At 47.9% G+C, this 2,500-nt stretch overlaps 1 protein-coding gene across 1 annotated transcript; it reads left to right on the top strand.

The window, feature by feature from the left end:
* Nucleotides 1-1,574: 1,574 nt before the first annotated feature.
* Nucleotides 1,575-2,403, top strand: ENH_00023390 (60S ribosomal protein L18a, putative; the record flags this gene model as incomplete). The annotated part of the gene is made up of 2 exons (XM_013578208.1): nucleotides 1,575-1,604; nucleotides 2,026-2,403. 2 exons carry the CDS (start codon nucleotides 1,575-1,577, stop codon nucleotides 2,401-2,403), a joined length of 408 nt encoding a protein of 135 aa, XP_013433662.1.
* Between the last annotated feature and the right edge of the window lie 97 nt (nucleotides 2,404-2,500).

Here is a 2,500-nt window from a genome sequence, read left to right as displayed (position 1 = left end):
GCAGCAGCAGCAGCAGCAGCAGCAAAAGTAAATACAGCAGCAGCAGCTGCTGCAGCAACAAAGAAAATAACGGCGGGAGCGAAAGAAGCAGCAGCAGCAACACTGGCAGCAGAAACAGCAGCAGCAAAAGCAACAGCAGCAGCTGTGATACCCAGGTGCTGCTGCTGCTGCTGCTGCTGCTGCTGCTGCTGCTGTTGCTGCTGCTGCTGCTGCTGCTGCGCTGCTCAAATGCAGCACTTTGATCCTTAGATCAAAAAGAGTGCAGCAAAATCAAGTAATCTTTTTGTTCGAAATATATTTTTAAAATGAACTTAACTGAACTTCGTTCCGCGCAGCAACCCTAAACCCTAAACCCTAAACCCTAAACCCTAAACCGCAAGCCATAAGCCGCAAACCCTAACCTCTTAGAGCTATACCCTAAACCACAAACTGTAAGTTCTAAACCCTAAACTCTAAACCCTGAATTGATGGTTAAAGCTTCCAGGGGCCCCGAAGAGCCTTTGGTATGGTGAATTTGTCTTCCCAAACCCTAAACCCTAAACCCTAAACCCTAAACCCTAAACCCCAAACACTAGAGACTTATCCTCAAACCCCAGCCCAAAACCCTAAGCTTCAAACCCTAAACCCTAAACCCTAAACCCTCAGAAGTAAGAAATAAACAAAACAAATATAAATAAATGCAAGTATAAATAAACACAAATGACTATAAATAAACACAATAAATATAAACATAAATAAATATAAATATAAATAAATATAAATATAAATAAATTTAAATATAAATAAGTAAAAATAAACATAAATACAAATAAACATAAAAGTAAAACAAATAAATAAATATAAACAAATTAAAAGGCATGCAAATGCAGCTTCAAATTGCTGGGAGACCTTAAGAGGCTTTCTTCGAGACCTACATGACCCTAAACCCTAAACCCTAAACCCTACGCCCTAAACCCTAAACCCTAAACCCTAAACCCTCAGCCCTAAACCCTCGACCTAGGGACGGAGAACGAAGACCAAAGAGAAAAGCCTTCGCCTATCTCCCGTACTTATGAGAGAACTCTAGATGGCAGTGTGTGTTTGCTAAACCCTAAACCCTAAACCCTAAACCCTAAACCCTAGGCAGCGCAGCTGGGTTGTGCATGCGCGCTGCACTCCCCACTGCTGCTGCTGGCTGGCGTTTCCTCTGCAGCACTTGGAGTTGAAGGCGCTTTTGAACTTCAAATAAATAATTTGAATTAAATTTGAATTTAAAATATTAAATTAAATAAAATAAAAGCCTTTAATTTGCTGCGAGCTGAGCGCCGGAGCAGGGGCTTGGCTGCAGCCGCCCAGCGTGCTGCTGCTGCCGCCGCTGCTGCTGCTGCTGCAGCAGCAGCAGCAGCAGCTGGCTTCCGCATGTTTCCCGGGCCGTTTTGAGTGGGAAAAAGGGAAAAAGGGGTTATTTGGAGTGTTTGTTGCGGGTGTGAAAGTTTAAATTTGGAAAAGAAACAAATTAAAGAGGCGTTTCGGGCTTTTCGGGTTGCGGCAGTTCCCCGTAGGTGTCTGTACACTCCAAACCTCTCCCCGCGAAAATGAAGGTTGACAAGACACTGCAGCAGCCTGTAGGTCCCTTTAATGGAATTAAATGAATTTAAATCCTTTTATTTCTTCTTTTTCCAACTTCGAGTCGGAATCTGCAAAGATTCGCTTCCAAACCCGCTGCGGGGTTGCTGCGGGGAGCAGCAGCAGCAGCAACCTGCATGCGCTGCTGCTCCCGTTCGGAGTTCTTTCTGCATTTCCGAATTGAATTTAAAAAATAAAACAATTAATTCCCCCTTTCGCACTTCGTGGCTGTCGGGAAGGGCGGCGGGGGTCTGGGTGTAGGGTTTAGGGTTTAGGGTTTAGGGTTTAGGGTTTTGCGGGTGTGCGTGCGGGCGCGGTGGGGCGGCAGTGTTCTTGGTGTGGGCCCCCCGGCGTGCAGCGAGGGTTAAGGGTTTGCGAGGGTTTAGGGTTTAGGGTTTAGGGTTTAGGGTTTGCGTGCAGATCCGTCAGTTCCAGGTGGTGGGGCGGCAGCGTCCTGCTGCAGCAGCAGCAGCAGCAGCAGCAACTCCGGTCTACCGGCTGCGGCTGTTTGCTGCGAACTCCGTGCTGGCGGTTTCGCGCTTTTGGCATTTGCTGCGGCAGCTGCGGAAGGTCAAAAGGGGCAGCGGCGAGGTTTTGGGGGTTTGCGAGCTAAACCCTAAAAGAGGGACTTTCGCGAAAAACTTCGGGGTTTGGCTGCGCTACGACAGCCGCACTGGCAGCCACAACATGTACAAGGAAGTCCGGGCTCTTTCCGAGAATGCAGCAGCAGCAAACATTCTGGCTGAGATGGCGGGGAGACACAGGGCCCTGGCTTCCAATATTCAGGCGAGGGTTTAGGGTTTAGGGTTTAGGGTTTAGGGTTTGGGGTTTATGGGGGCTTTTTGGCGTTTTTTGGGGGTTTTTGGGGTTTATTGGGGTTTGGGGGGAGGGGGGG

Source organism: Eimeria necatrix, genomic scaffold (assembly GCF_000499385.1).
Source record: "Eimeria necatrix Houghton genomic scaffold, Enh_scaff1051, whole genome shotgun sequence".
In the NCBI taxonomy this organism is placed as follows: domain Eukaryota; phylum Apicomplexa; class Conoidasida; order Eucoccidiorida; family Eimeriidae; genus Eimeria; species Eimeria necatrix.
This window is presented reverse-complemented; position numbering and strand designations above follow the sequence as displayed.